At 56.2% G+C, this 17,576-nt stretch overlaps 1 protein-coding gene across 3 annotated transcripts; it reads right to left on the bottom strand.

Annotated features, from left to right (window-relative positions):
• Positions 1-2,697: 2,697 nt before the first annotated feature.
• ILF3 (interleukin enhancer binding factor 3) lies at positions 2,698-16,647 on the bottom strand. Of its 3 annotated transcripts, none has more exons than XM_062019700.1 (18): positions 16,550-16,647; positions 13,403-13,498; positions 12,833-13,059; positions 12,465-12,645; positions 11,355-11,502; positions 9,820-9,911; positions 9,281-9,376; positions 8,837-8,948; positions 8,298-8,395; positions 7,766-7,877; positions 7,510-7,638; positions 6,959-7,158; positions 6,217-6,387; positions 5,816-5,953; positions 5,005-5,181; positions 4,276-4,429; positions 3,743-3,796; positions 2,698-3,280 (listed from the first exon to the last, which is right to left on the bottom strand). In XM_062019700.1, the coding sequence occupies exons 2-18, from the start codon at positions 13,403-13,405 to the stop codon at positions 3,231-3,233; spliced, it is 2,142 nt and encodes a 713-aa protein (XP_061875684.1). In that variant the 5' UTR covers positions 13,406-13,498; positions 16,550-16,647; the 3' UTR covers positions 2,698-3,230. The 3 variants fall into 3 exon arrangements, with proteins under 3 accessions (XP_061875684.1, XP_061875685.1, XP_061875686.1); XM_062019701.1 differs by having other exon boundaries at positions 7,528-7,638; XM_062019702.1 differs by having other exon boundaries at positions 4,276-4,426; positions 7,528-7,638.
• Between the last annotated feature and the right edge of the window lie 929 nt (positions 16,648-17,576).

The following is a 17,576-nucleotide window of genomic DNA, read 5'->3' as shown; positions in this document are numbered from 1 at the left end:
TTGTGTTTAGGTGGAATTTTTTGTCCCCCAGCCTGTCCTGTCACCCCACAACAAAGTGTCCCCACGTCCTCCTGACACCCACTCTGGAGGGACTCTGAAGTGATGAGGTCACCCCTCAACCTTCTCCAACAGCCCCAGGCCCCACCATCTTTTCCTCTTAAGCTGTCCCAGCCCACTGATGATCTCAGCAGCTCTAAAACCACGGGACAACGGGAGGGTTTAGGGGTAAAGGACCTTCAAAGCTCCTCAGCTCCCACCCCTCAGCACAAACATTCACCCCAGACCAGGCTGCTCCAAGCCCTGACCAACCCTGGCAGCCTCTGCCAGCATCCCACCACCTTCACCCACATCAATTTCCTCCCCAGATTTGGGCTCAATCTCCCTTCTTTCCGTTCAGAACCGTTTCCCACCCCCCATCCCACCGCTGGTTCCTTTCTGCAGGACCAAGCACCTCAATTTCTCCTCAGCTGCAAGGTTTGACTCCCCAGACCAAGCCAAGCAGCACTCACTGAATTTGCTCTCGTAGTTGTAGTCAGAGCCCCCTCCACCAGGCGAGTTGTAGGAGTTGGAGTAGGAGGAATAGTTGCCCTGGCCGTGGTTGTAGCCCTTCTGCTTGCCCTGCGGCGGGCCGTAGTTGCCGTATTGGTTTTGGTTGTAGGACTGTTGCTGTTGACCTTGGTGGGACTGGTAACCAGAGCCATAGGAAGGTTTCTGCTGGCCCCCGTGCTGCTGTTTCTTCCCTCCATGTTTGGGGGGAACTGGGGAGTTGTAGTTGTCACCCCCCTGGTAGTAGGAGCCGTAGGAGGAGCCTCCGCCGCCGCCTCCGCCGCTGCCCGAGTTGGAGTGGCCGCCGTTGCTGTAGAATTGGCCTGAACAGAGAGGAAAAGGTGAGTGGGGGATGGGCCTTTCCTTTCCCAGGGGGGGTATTTGAAGGGTTAAGGATGGTGAGATATGACAGCACGGTTTTTACACCAGGGTTATGGAGCTGTTCGCTCCCAGGCTCAAGGACAAAGAGCTGGGGTCAGGCAGAGGAAGTGGGAAACACCGTGGTGCTGCCATTCCAGCACCTCCCCAGGCTCAGGGAGTGGTGGTTTCACACCCTCCCAGCCACAGGAACAAGTGGTTCTTCGCTTCACTGCTCAGCAAAGATTTACCATGTGCTGCTCAAAAGCCTGATGAGGAAGAAGCTGGGTTCCCATGAGCAACAATTCCTGGCAGGTGGGTGACCCCACGGCACCAAACCATCTGCCCAGGGTGGCACAGAGCCAGGGGAAATTAAGGGGTGTGTGTGTGTGTGCCTCAGTGTATTTAACTCCAGATTGAAGTGCTGCCTCTTGCATCTGAGGTCACCAGGAACTTGTGAAAGGATCAAAACCCTGCGGAGACGCAGCAGCAGCTGGCCCCGAGTCATTCAATCTCTCAGCAGCGCCACAGCTCAGGGGTTCTGCTCCTGCAGGATGAGCTCTGAGGTGTCTCTTTGTACTGGGGTGAGTGGGAGCACATTTACTCCACAGCCAGACTCGAGACTCTTTGAGATTGAACCTCTTTTTGAGGAAGAAAAGCTGCTGGAGTCCAACCCAAAACACACTGAGGGCACAGAGAGAGGAGGATCTGCCTCCTCTGACACAGAGCCCAGCTCAAAAGGAGACAAAAAGAGTAAGAGCTGCCCTTTGGCTGCTGCAACTCCAGGTGGAAAGCACCAGGATGGCTCCTGGCAAAGGCAAAACAGCCAGTGTGGCTCCCAAACTCAAGTGTCTGTGGTGTGAAGAGCATGTGGTGAGCTTCACTTTCCATCCCTCATCGCTCCCTCGATTTTCTGCACAAGGGGCTCTTCCCCCTCTTGTTCTGCAGAGCTCAGAGCTGAGCTGCACTGCTGCAGGAAGCTTCTCTCCATCTGGGTTGTTTATTTCTCCCCTGCACAAAAGCCCTGGGGCTGGAGCATCCCCACAGCTCACACCAAGCTGCAGCTGCTGGCAGTTGGGTCTCTCCTGAGCCCTTATTTCTGCAGTTTCATCTCAGCTCCTCTTTCATTTCACTGCTGGTTGACACCAGGTTTGGCTCCACTTTTCCTCCCCTCCACCAAATCAAAGCCAAGGGATAAAAGCAGCCAGAGGAGGTGGGTTACCCTGGCAAGGGAGTTTTCCCTCCTTCAGCACAGGATCTTCTCCCCTGGGATGAGAAGTGGGATCTCAGAGCTTCCTCAAGCATCAGCTGAACACCTCTGGGGTGTTTCCTTTCAGTCTGGGGGAGGTTTCATCACATCCCACAAAGCCTCCAGAGTTAAGCAGATGCAAATTAAAAGCCTCCAGGACACACAGTTGGGGAAACAAAAGGCCCAAGGAGCAGGAAACACTTGGAATCCAGAGACTTGCCTGGTGAAACTCCTCAGGGTTCCCTCTTCTGGTGACACCCTCCAGTGCTGCTGTGCTGGGCTGTGCTTCAGGCCTGGCTCAGGAAAGCCCTTTTTCCCCCCATGACCATAATGAGGGTTTTTTTTACACCATAACCCCTAATTCCTGGGTGTTTATTGGCTCAGGCTCAGAAACAATCACAATACCTCCTTAGCACCAAGCTCCCAGCCCCAAAGGCCCCCTTCTCCCTCCTCCCCCCTCCACACAAAGGATGCAGGGTTGGGGTTTTTTACAACACAATTCCCCACACAAAGTCACCAGTTTCACATGCTTGGGAAAGCTGGGCTGAGCTCCAGAGGAGGAGGAGGAAACAAAAAGCCTTTCCCAGGATTTATTAACAGGCTCACACACACACACAGTGTACAAAACCCAACCAACCACACACTGGGAATTGAGGACAAAAAGCAGCAGGTTAAGAGACCAAAAACCACTCCAGTTTGGTTAAGAAATGCTTTCCATAAGAAGCAAAAATGAAGGCAGGCTGCTTGGTTTGGTGGGAATCTCCTTGGAGCAGTGCTGAGGGCTTTATTTCCCCTCCCTCCTCCACACTGGGTCCGAGTTTCAAAGGCAAATTGGAATCATTTGACCCTGCCCACGGTGCTTTAAAAAGGTTCTGGAGGGTTTAAAGAGGGTTTGAGAGCCCAAAGCTGCGGTGAAAAGCCACGGTGCAGGAGGCCAGTGAAGCTGAGGGACGTGGCACCAACACTTTGTGGAGTTGGGAGGGAATTGGAGTTAAAAAAGAAAGACTTGGGGGGGTTTTGGGGGGTTTATTTTGGGGGGTGGGGGTTTGTTTTTGGTGTGCAATGCTTTTTGGATCATCTAGGAAGCCCCAAAATCATGATAGCCGGAGCAGTCTGTGAAAAAGTCACCTACAAAAGGGGGAGAGACAGAGCAGAGAAGAAACAAAAAAGAATCAATTAGAATTCTTTGGGAAGAGGGGGCAGGACGTGGCACAATCTGAAAAGCTGGGTGGTTCTTAGATCTCTCTGCTCCTGTATCTCCTCCCCCAACCCCATCCCCAGCTGAAGGGGTTTTTCATCCCTCAAAGGCCAAAGGTTGGGTGTTTTCAGAGGGGGAGGGGGGGAAAATGAGCCCTGCAAAGTGTGGCTGATGGCTTCACGTGGCTTAAAGCAGAGAAACTGAAACCCTTCAGTGTTTGAAAGGTGAAGTCACCTGGGTTTGGAAGCTTCTGAACCAGTAACACCAGTCAGCTTTTACCTCTCACTCCAAACAAACCCCCACCACAGACACAGAGCTCCTCAAGAGGGGCATTTGCTCAGCCTCACACCAACAAGCTTTCCACATTTAAAGGTGAAAAGGAAAGCACTTACTGTAGCCTGCTGTGGCTGAGTTCCCTCCATAGCCATAGCTGCCATAGCCAGAGCCTAGAGGGGAACAAAATGCTTCCATGAGAGGGAATCAAAGCACAAAGGTCTTGTGTTTCCCATCCTGCTCCAGGACAGGGTGAAATGGTGCTGGGGATTAATCTGCCTCTTGGCATCTGGGGTAAATCAGCGAATGGTTGAGGTTGGGAATGACCTTGAAGCTCCTGAAGCACAAAACAACCTCCCCCACTAACCCCTGTCCCTCAGCCCCACAGCTCTGGGGTGTCTCCAGGGACAGGGAGCAGCACCCAACAGCCCTTTGGGGCAGACATTTGTCCCCAGCTCACACCTGACCCTCCCCTGGGGACACTCGAGGCTGTTTCATCCCATCCCTCGGGACGAGAGATCTCATAACAACCCCGCTGCAGGCAGCTCTGGGGAGGGAAAAGCTCTCCCCTCAGCCTCCTTTCCTCCAGGCTGAACCCTCCCCCAGGGCTTTGGCAGCTTGCTGAGGGTGGGAGGCACAGGAGAGGACTCACCTGCGTTCATGTAGCCGCCGTGGTTGCCGCCGAAGCCGCCTCTGCCCCTGCCCCGGCCGCGCATGTTGCCGCCCCGGCCCCGGCCGCGCATGTTGGGGGGTGGGGGCACCTCGTTGTGCATGGGACCCCCCATGCCAAACCCTGGGTTGTGCTGCTGAGAGGAGGAGACACAAGTCATTAGCAGCTGGACTCCCAAAACACTGCCTCCCAGGTGAAAAACCCACAGCTGCAGCTCCTCAACCCAAACTGAAGCTCCTCAACCCACAGGCTGCAGCCCCCCAACCCCACAAGCTGCAGCTCCCCAACCCCACAGCTGCAGCTCCCCAACCCACAAGCTGCAGCTCCCCAACCCACAAGCTGCAGCCCCCCAACCCACAAGCTGCAGCCCCCCAACCCACAAGCTGCAGCCCCCCAACCCACAAGCTGCAGCCCCCCAACCCACAAGCTGCAGCTCCTGACGGGCTGGGAAGGGTGAGGGGCTGGGGTAAGAGCAAGGGCAGTGGGTACCACACACAGGGTGATGCCCAGGAGGGGGAAAAAAGAGGCTGTCTGCTAGAAAACTCGATGGTGTTTCTGCTTTTGAGCTCAACAGCCATTAGCAGACTCCACTTTCCCTCCACACACAACCTCCCCCTCCCAAAACAGGGGTTGGAACCGCAGAGCACGAGGCCACGGTGCCACAGGACCCTCCCTGCACCCCAAAGCTGGCCCAGCTGGGCATCTACTTACTTTTACTGCAAACTTGGGTCCTCCCCTGGCTGGCACTGGGGCTCTCTTCTTCTTGTTTTGCTCAATGGCAACAGGAGCATCTGGGAACAGCTTCTCCAGAGCAGCCAGGGCAGCGTAGGCTTTTGCCACCTTCTTATTCGAGCCAGCTCCTTGGAATTTCTGCCCATCAACCTCCACCTTTGCAAAGGACAAAAGGTCTCCCCTCAGCCTCCTCTTCTCCAGGCTCAGCACCCCCATTCCCTCAGCCCCTTCCCCAGCTGCAGCCCCTCAGTGTCCCTGTGGCAGTGAGTGAGGGGCCCAACCCTGCCCCCAGCCCTGGAGCTGTGGCCTCCCCAGGGCTCAGCACAGGGGACAGTCCCTGCCCTGCTCCTGCTGCCACCAGCCTCCTTCCCCTCTGGGCACCCTCCTGGCTCCTCTTCAACACCCTCCCCAGCAGCTTTGCAGCTCCTCTGCCCCAGCCTGCAGCACTGCATGGGGTTGGAGTGACCCACAGAGTGACCCACAGGCAGGACTCAGCCCTTTCAAGCTGCTGTTTGGTACCACCAAGCACTTTTTAACCTGCAGATAATGCCACAGCTTGGACAAGTTCAAGCTCCAGGTGGACAAAGGTCTGAGCAGGACAATGCAGCAGAAACACCTCTCCCCTGGCAGCTGGGACTTTAAAAAGCCTCCTCCAACCCAAACTGTCCCATCACTTAAAGCTTTTAGGTTCCTCCTGAGTCTTTTAGGGCTCCTGAGGGAAGTCCTGGGCTGTCCCAGCTGTGCTGGAGCAGGGAGGAGGGCAGAGGGAGAGGAGCAGCAGCCACCTCACCTCCATGACGAAGCGCTTGTCGTGGCTGCCGCCCGTCTCGGAGATGAGCTCGTACTTGAGCCCGCGCCGCTTCTCGTTCAGCTCCATCACGGGGTTCTTGCCATGTTTAGTCAGAATTGGTCCCTGTTGCTTCACATTCTGGAAGCAGAGAAGCAGGAGGTGAAGGCCTGAAGGGCCCCAAGGCCACGACAGAGCACGTGCTCTGGGAGGTACGTTGATGGCTGCAGTTAATCCGAAGCGAAGGGCACCGAGCGCCCCAACAGCAACCTGCTGCTGCGGGTCCCACAGCACCACCCTGTGCCCTCTGATGGAAAGGAACCTGCTCTACAAGGCTTTGCAATGTCCAGAGGGCCCTTCCAGCTCCTTCCCAGCCTGCCATCCCCTCCCCTGGCTGAGCTCACCTCGGGGGTTTGATCTGAAGGAGGGGACGCAGCAGTGGGGGTCGACACGGCTTCTACGACGGGAGGAGGAGCAACCACCACGGGTTTCTGTTCTGTTTCCTCTGCTGATTCGTCTCCTTTGCCAGACTCTTTGCCTTCCACCCCTGTGGGTAAGCCCATGTCTTGCAACACCTGGGAGAAAGAGGGTTTGGAGAGGTCATGGGACAGCACTGGCCTCAAAGGAAGCGCCAGCTCTCCTGTGCCCTGCCCACGTGGGGGTAAATACTTGAAGCAAGCTGCTCTGTTAGCTCTGCTCCTGGCCATTCCCCAAATGCTGGGCTTGTGCTTGGACTCCATCATCTTCCAAGTTCTTTTCCAACCATAATGATTCCACAATGATCCACTTTAAGCCCTGGGAGACAGGCCATCCTCTGCCCTGAGGCTTCACACACAACTCTCACGCTGGTTCGCTTCTCCCCACCCTGTTCTGAAGGGTCTGTGACCCAAACTGGAGCTCCTCAACCCAAACTGGAGCTCCTCAACCCAAAGCTGCAGCTCCTCAACCCAAAGCTGCAGCTCCCCAACCCCACAAGCTGCAGCTCCCCAACCCACAAGCTGCAGCTCCCCAACCCCACAGCTGCAGCTCCCCAACCCCACAGCTGCAGCTCCAGCTTTGGGTTCACCCTCATCACCATCAAACCTGGCTGGTTTCTCAACTTTTAACCCAAAGGAGAGCCCAGAACACACAGAATGCATCTCTCACCTTCACTGCCACGTGCAACTTGGCCGTCTTCTTGGAAGGTCCCGACGCCTCGAAGGTGCTGCCATCGATCTCCACAGACATGGTGAAGATGGGAGCGTGGACAGGCCCAGTCTGAGAGACCAGTTTGTACTGGAGGCCAGGTTTTAGCTGGTTGAGTTTCATCAGGGCATTCATGGCCTGGGGAGGTTCGAGTTTTTCCTCTGATAACAAAAAGCAAAGCACCAGTTTGTGGCTGTTTGTCACCACCTGGAAAGCAGCACAACTGATCTCACACAAGCTCCCAGCTGTGTCTTCCTCCTTGCCAGAGCTCAAGCTACACCAAGTGAAGACCTTAGAGCCAGGAGTGGGGCTGTCTTGCAACTCCAGGCACCCCATCATCACCCTCATCTACAGCATCCCCCAAGCCCCAACGCCTGCAAGAGCTTCCCAAGCCCTAGAAGAGCTTCCCAGGCCCCAGAAGAGCTTCCCAGGCCCCAAGAAGAGCTTCCCAAAGCCCAAGAAGAGCTTCCCAAAGCCCCAGAAGAGCTTCCCAGGCCCCTTTTTGTACCTACCTCTCGTTAACTCAATACCTTTTTTCTGAATCTTCTTTTTCTTCTTGCTGGGAGATTTCTCTTCCCCATCCTCCTCCATCGGACGCTTCATGGGGGTGACGGCATAGGTTGTACTGGGAGGGATCTGGACTGTAACAAGCACCACAAACCCCTCTGTCAGTGTCCTGTTTTCTGGCACCAGCAGCTTCACACAATCAGCTCCTTTTATTTCCACCTCTGGTGGTGTGTTTCCCACCCCCCCACCCCAAGCACCTACCAGTATAATCAATGGGGTTCTCGTTCTTTGGTTTCTTGGGCATTTTGGATGGCAGAGGATCCATCCCCAAGACTTTATGGAGCTGACCAAAAGCAGCAAGTCTGAGAGCGTGCTAGAAAGATGAAACACGTGTTACCAGGATGGGCAAGAGGCTCCAGCAAAGCCTCACTCGTTCCCTGCACAGTTCCAGACAGCACCACTCTACCCACCCCTACACAGGAACATCCTCATCAGGTTTGGAGTTAAACCAATGAAGGACTCTCTGAATCGTTTGGGTGGAGGTTCAGACCCCAAACAGGGCTCGTGGTAGCAAGTGGCTATTTAAAACCTGAGGCTTTTTATGCTGCTTTCAGCTGTAACATCTCCTTCTCGGTGTGGGACCCGTTTGTATTTGCTTTTTAACTCCACTAGAGATTAAACAAGTTACACAGTGACCTCCAGGAGGTTACTAAACTACCATCAAACCAACATGGGAGTTCAGAGTCAGTGGAACTGGTTTAAGTTTTCGTAACATCTGTAGTCAAAACTATACCTGAGCACTCTGTGTGATATCTTCCCTTTGTTGTCTGTCTAGATGCCCAATAGCATCAGTGGCTTCTTTTTCACAAGGATCATAAATACCAGAACCATCTGAAGGCAGGAAACAAGGAAGATATGCAGAGAATTATCCTGGTGTTTCCTAAAGAGACTAAACTAAGAATTGCCTCGGCATCAAATCAACACCCATGTCTCGGAGCACACGGACCGACACGATCCGTCCAACGTCCAGCTCGCCTGGGCTAAGGGACACGGAAGGATTTCACAGTGAAAGCTGGTCACAACCACTCAGGGAACCAAGCCTGGAGGAACTCTTTTGTCTCTACAGGGTGAGGGGGGGCTTAGTTTAAAGGCCCTGGGTCCGGAGCTCTGAACGACCACGTGCCCTACGGTAACGGACCCGTGTAGGCTGGGGCCGGGGGGGGTTTGCAGTGGTGGTGGCAGGGAGAAGGGGGTTTCTCACAGGTGAACTGCCCCCACCAAGCTCTGACTGCACTCTGTTTGGCCAGGTAGAAATGCAGAGAAGCACCTAACCTGGCATGACGATGCCTGAGGCCAGGCACTCCAGGACCCTCCTCAGCGCCTCGCCGGCGCCCATCGGTCTGTTGGCAGTGCCGATGGATTTCTCACACAGCAGCTCCAGGGGCTGAAAAGGTGAAGGTTGGGAAAGTGAGAGGTGCCAAAGGAGGGGAAAAAAAAGGGGTTTGGGAGCTGCTTCACACAAAGGATGAAACCCTCCCCCAGCTCAGTGACTGTAGCACTTAAACCCCTCGTGGGTGTGGAGACAAAACCCACCCGGACGCGTTGCTGTGAGAGCTGAGCTAGGCTGGATCTGCTTTAGCAGGGGGAGGTTGGACTCAGTGATCTCTAGAGCTCCCTTTCCAACCCCTGTGACTGTGTGAGAGCTGACCACTGGCTGGCAGAAGCTCTACCAACACCCCTTTCCCCCAAGAAAAGCAGCAAAGAGGGAAGAATTACCCATCCTCTGAGCGGAGCCCAGGTAGGAACCCGAGTACACAGGTCTCGCAGCACTCGGATCACTATGACACACGACTTCAGGCCGTTAGCCCTGGCCTGGGAGAGGAATGGGAAGCAAGAGACACCTTTACCAAGAGGCCCCCACCCCAAAAAGCTGCTCCTTGGCAGACACATTCATTTCTGGTTTGTGGTGCTACTTTGCCAAGGGTAAACAAGCGGGTTCTCACAACAGTAACCTCAGTGGACAAAGGGCATCGTTACTCTTAACACAAAGCAGCAGCTACACATCTACTCATTAAAGAAAAAGCTCCTTCTGAAGGTTTCATTCACTTTTAAGTGCTCCTTTAGCAGCTGCCCCCTGCCACAGACGCCAAACGCAGCGCCTGAGCTACCGCCTGACCTTAAGGAGCACTTTAAGTAACGAGAACAACAAGGACAACCAAAGAAAAACCACAACAAATAGAAAAGTTAGCCCCTTAATATGTTTTACAGTCTCTCTTTTCTACTCAAAAAGACAAGTATAAGAACAAAATGCAAACCTGGAACCACTTGGCGTGTCGCAGTGACGCCAAGGCAGCAAGGCATTTCTGCCTGTCCAGAACGTCCGGGGAGTCGGTGACTGATAGCGTTTCTAGTCGTGGATGGAATAAGAAGACAAGGCACAGTTTGACCAAGGGGGTTCTGTCGGGCGGAGAGGGGATGAGGCAGCTTCCTAACGGGCAGCTGAGGCTCCCAAAAACATCCTGGGCTCGATGCTTGTAAGAGTTGGGGTGGGTGGGGGGGTGGGTGGGTGCGCAGCGAGCTGGACACCGGAGCGTGGGGGGTGCAGCTTGAAGCTGCAGTAGAGGGGGGGGATGGAGGATGGTGAGGGTGGAAGGTCAATGGATTGGGATGGACTGGAATCGCTTCTGGGAGGTGGTTGGTGGTGGAAGGGGTGTGAGGCTGGAGGAGAGAGGAGGCCAGAAATCCTTCCCGACTGGGATGAGGCGGCGGCGTGCGAGGCCAGCCGGAAGAGTAAGAAAGGGAAATCCAAAAGGGAACTTTCCCCCACGCTGCATTTGAAGCTTTGGAGGGAGTTGAAGGGGTGAGGAAAGGGGAGGTAAAATAAAAACAGCAGCTTTGGGAAGCCCCTCCGCCCGTAAGGCTCGGCTGCCCTGGCCCCAGGCCGTGACAGAGAGCGTCCTGTTGGTCAAAGGTCCAGCGTCCCTAAAATTGACAAACTAGAGGCTTGGTAGACGAGGTCAGATATCAAAAAAAACCATAGACAGGCAAAAAAAAAAAGAGCACAAAGAGAAAACCTTCCAGTCTGTGCTGCAGCAAAACTCAAGATCCACTTTGAGAAACAAGAGCAAGGTTTCTCCCAGAGCGGGGTTTTAGATAAGGCTGGTGGCACAGAGCCTCTCGGCCTTCCAGAGCCGAGACTTAACCACACCAAACCACCAAAACCAGGTCTGGGAATTCTCCTCCCAAAGGGAATTTGGAGAAGCTAAATTGATGCAGAACTCTTGCCTCCACACTTCCTGCAATCCAGCACTTCCCTCGGCTGATGAAACAGCCAAACAGAGGCGACCCGGAGCACCCGTCGTTCTTGCTGCAACACAAACGGGGTGAGACACCCAATCTCATGGACATGCAACTCATTAACAAGAAGCCTTCGAGAGCTGTTGGTTTTTTTTGGGGTTGTTTTTGGGGTTCTGTTTGGGTTTCTTTAACCAGATGTGGTTTGTGTTTCAGCTGTCCCTGTGCAGGCCCCTGACACGGCTGGGTACGAAACAACGACACCACGTGTTTTGGTGAACTAAAGGCCCAAAGTCAAAAAACCCAAAAGGAGGGTGAAACGAAAAGAAACAGAGCAAAAAGGAAATGAAAACCAAATCCCATCTGAAAGGTGCTCCCCAGTTTCAGAAGCTCAGCCTGAATCAGCTGTGACCTCGTGAGGCTGGAGCCTGGGATCCGCACAGAAACAATCGCTGCAGCCCCCGGCTGAAGCTGAAGAGCTGAGACTGAAGAGCACGCTTTAACTGGGAACTCAGCACTGGGAACGTGGCTGCTGGCAGTGTTCAGGCTCCCATACCTCCAGCTAACTGTTTCTCCATCTCTTCTCTGACTACAGGAGAAGTCAGGTGGATGGTCAGGGACAAGGGCGGCTCCTTCGTGTTCTTGATGACGATGGCGGCGTCACCCACCGACTGGATGATTTCGTATTTGTCCTCGGTGATGGCCTGAAAACAAGAGATTCACCACTTAGAAACCACCTGAGTGGTTTCAGAGTCATTTGCCACGTGGCCCAGGCTGCCCAGGGAGGGTGTGGAGGCTCCTTCTCTGGAGGTCTTCAAAACCCGCCTGGACGAGCTCCTGTGTGACCTGATCTAGGTGGGAGCTGCGCTGGATCATCCAGCTCTTGGCTCCATCCTCCTCACACTTGGAGATACGACTGAGGTCACCCCTCAGGCTGCTCTGGATCATCCAGCCCTTGGCTCCATCCTCCTGACACTTGGAGACATGACTGAGCTCAGCCCTCAGGCTGCTCCTGTCCAAGCTGCAGAGCCCCAGCTCCCTCAGCCTTTCAGCACAAGGTTCCACTCCCTTCAGCATCCCTGTGCCCTGTGCTGAGCTCTCTCCACAGCTCCCTGTCCTGCAACTGAGGGGCCCAGAGCTGGCCACAACATCCCAGCTGTGGTCTCACAGGGCAGAGCAGAACCTCTCTGACCCATTGCCCACACTCAATGCCCCCACCAGGCTCCCACTGCCCTTCCTGGCCACGTTGCTGGCTCGGGCTCATCCTGCTGCCCACCAGCTCCTTTCCCCTACACAACTCTCTGAGTTCATTCCCCAACCTGGGGTTGTTCTTTCCCAGATATAAGACTCTACACTTGCTCTCGTTGAATTTCACTCCATCTCTCCCTGCCCAACCCTTCCAATCTCTCCCAGTCTGGGATTTTATGACTCTATCATCTTTTTCTACCAAAAACAAGCTTCCAGGAACCAAACTCCAGCTAATAAGTGGTGCTGGTTTAACAAGGCAATTCCAGCACCATCGAAAGTAAGCCTGTGGAAATTCCATGGCTGTGAAAATGACCTTTCCAAGGCAGAAAAAGGTATCAAAGCATCCCCAGTGGGGTTTACTTTAACCCCTTCCAAGCTATGGTGCCTGCTCACACCAGCCCCAGCAGGTTTTACTCACAGCGAGCTGGACTCCGAGATTGTCGGCCACTTTCTCCAGCAGATCTGTGGTGGGTTTGTCTTTGCACAAAAGAACCAGCTCAAGGTCCAAGTCTCCCTTCAGTAAAAGGCCTTTTGCCACCAGCCCCACACGCATCACCCCACGCAGGGTCCTCGTCAGCTGCTCCGTGGCCTTCTGATCCCTGCAAAGACAGAGGCCACCGTCAGTGGGGAGCACCCACCCCACTCAGGGATCACATCTCCTACACCTGCAAGGGAAAAGCCACTTCAACCCCACACTCCTGCTCATTCCAGACACAGCAGCTTGTCCAGATGGATCCCCCCTCAAAGCAAGAAGGAGCCACGATTCAGGCAGCCACCATTTCTCACCCTCCTTCCTTGTTCTCCTCCTCGGCCGCTGTCTCCATGGACTCTGGCTCTGGCTGCTCCCCACTGACTTTCTCCTGCTCATCAATCCAGTCAGACACAGCTTTGAGAGCCCTCTCAGTGTGGGACACCATGTTCTGCACAGCCTCCAGCTCCTCCTGCGTGGGGTACACGGCCGAGTGTTTGGCCATCACGTGCCGGTCGTCGTTCACAAAGATCCGCATCGGGCGCTGGAAGAGGGGTTTGGGCACCACGTCACACACACACCCCAGGCCTTTGGTTTCTCATCTCCCTCTTCTCATGGGTTCAGTGAGAAATCAAATCCTTTCCCCCACAAGCTGAGGGCTGGTTTTACCCCTGATGCTAATTGCTGAGTGGTCTCCCTGCCCTCACCTCCACTCACAAACCTCTCATCATCTCCCTCTCTCTCCCCTGTCCACTTTAACAGGGGGGAGGGAGCAACATTACAACTTGGTGGGCACCTGGCACCCAGCCAGGGCTAAACCCCCCATGAGAACCCAAATCACCAGCCCCAAAACCTCCAGGGGTTGTCCATTTCCCCCCCCCCCTTACCATTTTTGCTTTCCAACAGCTGTCCGAGAGATCGAAACGTGCCTATTTAGATCCTTGCACCCAAAAGATTGCACCAGCACCACGCTGCTCTGGAGTCTGAAAGCAAGAGAAAGCTCGTTAGCAGTGCTGGCTAATTAGCTAGTGTGTGGCCCACCCCCACAGCCAGCTATGCAGGCCCAGGAGGGACCCAGTGGCATTGCCAACGGGAAGCACACACCAGCAACCACGCAGCAGCAAAGCCGTTACCCAAAGCCCAGCTCTCTCCTCCAGCCCCCCAAATGCTGCCCACAGCCAGCTCTGGCACAGGGCTGGCACCCCAACCTGCCCAGGCCACCCTCACAGAGGGTTTAGTGTTAATTGCCCAGCAGCTTAACGAAGAAACGCTCGTTTACCAGCCTGGCTGCCTTATCCGACCTCCCCCCGGCTCCACTTCCCCTTCTCATCCCCATCATTCTGGCTCCTCATTCCCTTTCCAACCCAAACTGTTTTCCCTCTGGCTCGTGTTTCCAAAGCAAATGAACCCTCCCCAAAGCACACAGCAGGGCAGCCTGCCCCAGGAAAGCCATCAGTGTGTGCAGGAAGGGGACAGCCCGAGGCACAGAGCCAGGCTGGCATCACTCTCGCCACTTGGGAAAGATCTCTTTGCCCTAACGTTGCTTTTTTTCACCCCAAATTCACGTTAGGGCCCCAAAGTAAACCATTGTTTTGCTTTCAGTGAGGATCAACAGGAGTTTGGTGGCTGCATCAAGTCTCTTCATTCACTTAAAGGGAAGGAAACAGCATCAGCTTACAGCAGAGAAGCTGGTTTGGGAAGCAACTCCCAACACCCAAGAGATTCAACCCAAAACCACCGAGAGCTTGGCTCCTGAGCACAAAGCAGCAGCTGCTCAACTCCTGGTCTTTAGTTTGACCTGGAATCATTGATCACAGAACCTAAAGGGGCTGGAAGGGACCTGGAATGAACACCCAGCCCCCTGGATCGACCTCAGAGTCCATCCCAGCGCTGCTGAGAGAGTCATCAGGTGGCCTTTGATGTAGGCAAAGCAGCAGCTGAAGATGAGGGAGATGAAGGCCACCCACCAGCTGTTTCACCTCATTTCACAACCAAGTTCACACCAAAGCTGCCTGATTAAGGAAAGCTTCCAAAAATAAACCCCCACAGCTGGGGAAAGTCAGTTCCTCCAGAGCTCCCAAGCAAAGGCTGCTGAGAGGCTCCTTCCCTCCCCAAGGAGATCCCACAGATGCCACCAACAACACCCCAACGGCCTCAAGCTGCCCAAGGTACCAGCACCACCATAAAACCCAACAGTTACCTGCCCAAATCCCTGCTGGTAATGCCACTGTGACAACACTAAAGGCCTGGGGAGGAACCAAGACCCCTCCTCACACCCCCCCACCCTGCACTGCTCATGTCCTTCCCCTCTCAGAGTCCTGTCCTGCAGGGGCTGATGCACAGGACGACCCTGCTATTGCTATAAATCTTGTCTGGAATTAAACCCAGACCTTAGTGCCTGCTGGGCAGGGAGAATTATTCCCAAGCTACCTCCTAAGAACCCCCTGGGCATCTCCCAGCGAGCTCCTGCTGTGGCTTGGACCCCAAAAGAACTCACACACCCTGTGTGCAGTTCCTTCTTCAAGCTGCCTTAATTTCCTTCCAAGCAAGGGGAGGAAATGAGTTGAAATCCAATTGAGGCAGCTGAAAAAGAGAGAGAAACAAGAGTCCAGCTCCCTGGGGTTGCTACAGAGGGATGAGGCTCATTCTGAGTGAGAGCCCAGGAGCTGATGAACCACAGGACTTGCACCTCTTGGAGCAGAGAGGGGGGCAAAAAGAGCCACAGGACAAGTTAAAAGCCACCAACACACTCCAGAAAGCTCCATTCAGCATTAAAATCTGAGGGGAGGGGGGTAAAAAGGAGAAGCTTTGAAGCAGCAGCCTTGCTCTGCTCTTCCCCTCCTGCTGCTTCCACCAGCAGCTGGATTCCACCAACAAACTTTCTGCTCCACGAGCCCCCTGACAGAGGAGCAGCCTCTGAAAGGTTTGTTGTGGAGGGGGATGAGACACTGATAAAAAGGCAAAAAGGTCGAAACTTGTGCCTTAAATCAGGGGGGAAGTTTAACAGATGCAAAGAGCCACATTCTGTTCTGGAAGCCTTTGATGTTTGAAGGAAGAATTAGTCGTTTTGCATCGATTTTAGCCTCCTGGAGCTGAAGGGGATGCCTGGAGGAGCACAAAGCTTTTGTTTAGGGGGAAGGGGAAAGGAGGTGGATGCTGTCCTCAGGCTCTTCCAGCTCTGAGGACACTGGTAGCATCTATCCCACACTGCAAGGCTACCTGGCCAACGGCAAACAAAAGCTGCAGCCACGTAGGGAGGGTTTGTTGGTTGGTTTTTGGTGGGTTTTGGTGGGTTTCTCCTCTACCTAAATCCTCCAGAAGCCGAGCAGCTGCAAATAACGGTACCAGTGAGCAGTGGGGGGGTGAGGAAACCATGGCAGAAGAACCCAGAGAGACAAGTTTGGGATAGCAGAGCGTGGCCCTGTCCCTAATGGGATTGAAATCACATCCCAGGGGATGTTTCCACCTCACCCAATTCGTGTTGAGGGGTGGTGGGGGGTGGGAAAAGGCGACGAGGTGCCTGAGGGCATGGAGGTGCCTGAGGGCATGGAGGCGCGGGTGCTCCCGCTCAGGGGAAGAGGCTTGGCCCTGTTTTCCCCCCCTCCCTACACACCCCAACCCCACCTTTCCCTGCTCCCTGCCAGGGCCGCGGCCGCCCCGGCTGAGCGGGGAAGGGCCGGGGGGGCGCGGAGGGGCCGCTGCCGCCATTTGCAAGCGCGGCCGAGAACAAAGCGGCGGCGGGAGTTGAGGAGGGGGATGCGGGGGGATGGAGGGAGCTGTGCGGAGCGGGGAGAAGGAAGAACGACGAGACCCTCACCCCGCCGCAACTCCAGACCCTCCCCACCCCATCTCAACCCACCCCCCCCCCCCAATCCAACCCCACACGGGGAGCGAGGGGCGGCGGCGAGGGGGGTGAGCGCGGCACGGGAGGGGTAAAGGAGAGATGATGGATGTTAAGGCGGCCTCCTCCTTCATCCCACCGCCTCAAATCGCTCCGCGCACCCAGCTCCCCCCTCAGCCCTCCCCTCACTCACCCCCGGCCCCGCGGCCGCCCGCCGCCATTTTGTCTCCACAGCACAATGGGAGCGAAAGGGAGGGAGGGAGGGAGGGACGGAGGGAAAAGGGGGCCGGGTCAGTGCCGGAGCGGCCCGCCGCCACCACCGATCGCCCCCCCTCCCCTCCCCGGCTCCAACAACCCCCCCACGCACACACACAGCCCACCCGCCCCCGCCGAACGGGGATGAGGGGGTTGGGTTCCTACCGGCGGAGGCCTTGCCCGCGGCGGGACACGGGGAGAACGGGGGAGGGGGTGCGTGGAGGGGAGGGGGGGGACAAGGGGAAGGGAAGGGGGGGATGGTGATGGTGCTGCCGCTCCTCCCGCAGCGTCGGGGCCGCAGCGCGGGGCTCCGGGGCCTCGGAGGCCGCGGCTTTGCGGCGTTTCGGTGCGGCGGGGCCCGAGACTGCAGCGCGGGGGGCGGAGCCGGCGGCGGGGGGCGAGCGGCTGTGGGGGGGGGGGGAGTGGGTTGGGGGGTGGGAAGTGGGGGGGGGTTGTCGGGGAGGATTGGGGTGAGGGGGGCGTGAGGGGAGGAGGAGGATGAGGAGGGGGAGGAGGAAGGAGTCACGTGGAGCGCGGCGGGAGGGTGACGCGCGGAGGGGAAGGGCCGCGGGGAGGCGCCGCGCAGGCGCGGAGGGGGGAGGGGGCGGGCGCGGGAACAGCCGAGGCGGGAAAAGGCGCGGGGGGGGGGGGGGGGGGAATGGCGTGAGGGGATGGGGGGGGGGGAGAGGATGGAGGGGCCGGGGCCGGGGGGAGGGGAGCGGCGGCGTGAGGCGGCGACAGCGGCAGCCCTGGAGGTCAGAGAGATGAGGGGGTGGTAGTCTGAGGGGACGCTGGCCTTTGGGGACCTCGGCGTGGGGGGACGCACGAGCCTGAGGGGGGGACACGAGCCGGGGGACACACGAGCCTGAGGGGGGGACACGAGCCGGGGGACACACCAGCCTAAGAGGGGGACACCAGCCTCAGGGACCCCCCCAGTTTGAGGGGGCTCCTGCCTATGGGGACCA

Source organism: Colius striatus, unplaced genomic scaffold (genome assembly GCF_028858725.1).
Source record: "Colius striatus isolate bColStr4 unplaced genomic scaffold, bColStr4.1.hap1 scaffold_116, whole genome shotgun sequence".
In the NCBI taxonomy this organism is placed as follows: domain Eukaryota; kingdom Metazoa; phylum Chordata; class Aves; order Coliiformes; family Coliidae; genus Colius; species Colius striatus.
This window is presented reverse-complemented; position numbering and strand designations above follow the sequence as displayed.

Coding starts and splice junctions, on each gene's coding strand:
- ILF3 (XM_062019700.1), bottom strand. Junction 9,912..11,354: donor GGAGAAACAGTTAGCTGGAG/GTATGGGAGCCT, acceptor ATCCACGACTAG/AAACGCTATCAGTCACCGAC. Junction 8,396..8,836: donor CTCAGGCATCGTCATGCCAG/GTTAGGTGCTTC, acceptor TCCTGCCTTCAG/ATGGTTCTGGTATTTATGAT.